The sequence below is a fragment of the Miscanthus floridulus genome, chromosome 7 (assembly GCF_019320115.1).
Source record: "Miscanthus floridulus cultivar M001 chromosome 7, ASM1932011v1, whole genome shotgun sequence".
NCBI classification, from domain to species: Eukaryota; Viridiplantae; Streptophyta; class Magnoliopsida; order Poales; family Poaceae; genus Miscanthus; species Miscanthus floridulus.
The window spans coordinates 109931389-109934599 of NC_089586.1; the positions used below are offsets into that span (position 1 = coordinate 109931389).

The 3211-nt window shown below is 59.9% G+C and overlaps 1 protein-coding gene across 1 annotated transcript; it reads left to right on the forward strand.

Moving 5' to 3' along the window:
• The first annotated feature begins 211 nt into the window (after positions 1–211).
• LOC136464235 (protein MODIFYING WALL LIGNIN-1-like) lies at positions 212–1713 on the forward strand. Its single transcript, XM_066463196.1, has 3 exons — positions 212–487; positions 607–812; positions 954–1713. Exons 1-3 carry the CDS (start codon positions 374–376, stop codon positions 1267–1269), a joined length of 636 nt encoding a protein of 211 aa, XP_066319293.1. The 5' UTR covers positions 212–373; the 3' UTR covers positions 1270–1713.
• Positions 1714–3211: the final 1498 nt, after the last annotated feature.

Sequence of the window (3211 nt, forward strand, 5' to 3'; positions counted from 1 at the left end):
TTACGCCACCAGAAAATAGCTAAACTACTCTACGAGAGGACGTGTCCATGTGGATTGTTTAGCATCCAGGCCAGGCCACATCTCCCCTGCCTCCCTCTCTCTCTCTCTCTCTCTCTCTCTCTCTCTCTCTCTCTCTCTCTCTCTCTCTCTCTCTCCTCTTCTATCATCTTCCGCACGCCGCTCCTAGTATTCGCCGTCTCACGGTGACCTGTTCGTGGAAATTCCTCCATTTATACGTAGAGATAGGCTCAGATGACACGAGCAATTATTTGCGCTAGTGCTTCCAACGAAACAGAGGCCGCAGCAGACAGCCGAGAGCGGAATTATTAGTCGAATTAGGTGTGGGCAAGCACGGAGCGATTGAGCTCGCGCGATGGAGAAGGGGAGCAGCGGGCTGTCCAGCCGCGCCGCCATCTGCGGCATCGTCGTGTTCCTCAGCGTCATCGCCTTCTCCTGCTCGCTCGCCGCGGAATTCCGCAAGGTCAAGGTACGGTGCCCCCCTCCTCCTCCGCGCTCTTCGTCTCGTAATTCGGCGAGAAACCCGCGTTCCCGGATCTGACTGAGGGGGTTCGTTCGTTTTTCTGTCTGTCGTGTCGGTGTGCGCAGGAGAAGGACATGAAGCTGGACGGGAGCCTCTGCTCGCTGCCCAAGAGCTCCGCCTTCGAGCTGGGCGTGGCCGCCATCGCCTTCCTCTTCGTGGCGCAGCTCGTGGGCACCACGGCGGCGGTGACCACCGTGTGCGCCGGCAAGCCCAGGAAGAGCTCCGCCACCAGAGGGCGCGCCGCGTTCGTCTCCCTCTTGGTCCTCTCATGGTACGTATAAAAAAAATGACCTTGGCGATGGCGGGCGAATAATGCATACAAACACTGTTGCTCGCTACGTGATTCCAGCGACAGGAGCCAGGAGTGAACTGAATTTCGTCTCGGCCGGTGTTGTTTGCTCGGATGATGCAGGCTGAGCTTCGCGGTGGCCGTGATCCTGCTGGCGACAGCCGCGAGCATGAACCACGGGCAGCGGTACGGGCGCGGGTGGATGGACGGCGACTGCTACGTGGCCCGGAGCGGCGTGTTCGGCGGCGCGGCGGGCCTGGTCGTCGTCACGGCCCTCATCACCCTCGGCCTCACCTTCGCCACGGAATCGGCCGCGGCCGCGGCCGCGGGGGCCATGGCGACGACGCCCGCATCGTCGTCATCAGCGACATGCACGAGGACACATCTCGACGCGGCGTCGGCGGACGCGGAACAGCCAGGCGGGCGATCCAAGCAATGAGGCAAGCTGGCTGGCTGGGGCGCGGCGCGGGGCGGACCAACCGGAGGCGGCTGGTGAGCGGCAACGTTCGTGCCGCCCGCAAAAGGCCGCGCCGCGTGGGGCAGCTGGTGGGCTGGCGGGGCAACGGAAAGTGGCAGGCGGCCGCCGGACCAGACCGGTGGGGCCGTGTGGGGGCGGATGGATTATGGATAGACCGCTGGTTGGCTGGATATTTAGCAGCCGCGACAGAGGTACATACATTACTGTTTACTGTCCCATTACTGACAACTTTACTGACTCGACCGTGCAACATGTAAATGACACAAGCGGTCATTGCAAAAAAAAATGCAAACATAAATCATACGAAAGTTACCCTTTTTCCACCTGTGTGTTGCGTGTTTGTGTGCATGTGCACCAACTTGGTGCTAGTGGGCAACTGGGCATGTTCAGCTTGGCGCCTTGATTGGCTGACCTGGACGCTGTTTTTTTTTTTCTTTTTGAATGTCACTAGGGGATTACTCCTCACATGAATACATATTGATAGAACCCCTAATCGGCTCGTTATATGATTTACAAACGTCGAGGAGGAAAAAACATCAACAACCGAAAGACGCCTCAGCACCAAGGCGAAAAGTGGTAGGACCACAAATACACCAACGAAATGCAAAGACTACCACACCAACGCACAGAGCCTTCGACGATGCCTCCAAGAAGGTGAATGACGCCAGAACGTAATCATCATCAGGCAAAGCTGGAACTTGGCAAAGCTTTCGCCCGAGCCTTGTACCGGAGGGTAGCTGCATGGGGGGAGGGGGCGGCCGCTGCCACACCGCGTGGAGCCATTTCCACACTCGCTCGCGACGGCGGGAGGCGCGCACCAGCAAGCGTCCACGTCTCGATGGAGGGAGTAGGGGTGCCGGCCGCCGCCACACCATGCGAAACCGTTACCGGACTCGCCCGCGACGGTGGGAGGCGCGCAGCAGCAAGCGCCTATGCCTGGACGGATAGAGGGGGGTGTCGGCCGTCGCCACTCCGTGTGGAGCCGTTCTCGGACTCGCACGCGTTGGTGGGAGGCGTGCATCGGCAAGCGTCCACGCCTAGACGAAGGGGAGTACCGCCCGCCGCTAAACCATAGAGCCATTCCACCAGACTCGCCTGTAGCGGAGGAAGGCGCGCACCGGCAGTGTTCACACCTGGGCGGGGAGAGGGGGTGCCGGCCGCCGCCACACCGCGCGAAGCCATTCCTGGACTCGCCCGTGACGGAGGGAGACGTGCACCGGCAATCGCCCGCGCTTGAATGGAGGTGGGAGGGGCGCAAGCCACCGCCACACCGCGCGGAGCCGTTCCCGGACTCGCCCGCGATGGAGGGAGGCGCACACCGGCAATCGCCCCTGCCTGGTTGGTGGTGGGAGGGGTGTCGGCCGCTGCCACGCCGCGCGGAGCCATTCCCGGACTCGCCCGCGACGGTTGGAGGCACGCACCGACAAGCGCCGACGCCTGGATGGTGGGGTGTCGGCCGCTGCCACACCATGCGGAGCCGTTTCCGGATTCGCCAGCGACGGTGGGAGGCGCGCACCGACATGCGTCCACGCCTAGACCAAGGGGGTGCTGGGCGCCACCACACCACGCGGAGCCGTTCCCGGAAGCGTCCACACTGGCAAGGCGGTGACTGGTTACAATAATACTAGTACACTAGAAAACATAGGGCGCGGCGTTGCCACGCCAGCTTATGCTGTCCCAGTGTCCCAGTACAGTATTGGCAATATTTGTTTAGTATATTCTTAGTATGATGGAAAAGGTGACAACGTTTGTGCTTTGAAAGCACCAGTACTCGAATTGATGGTTAGTAAACAGGAACATTTCATTGCAAGAGACATATTAGCAATCAGTGAAGAGCAAATAATTTTAAGCACCCTTGGAAATAAGCAAATTATAGGAGATTAAAGTTAATACGGATTATACA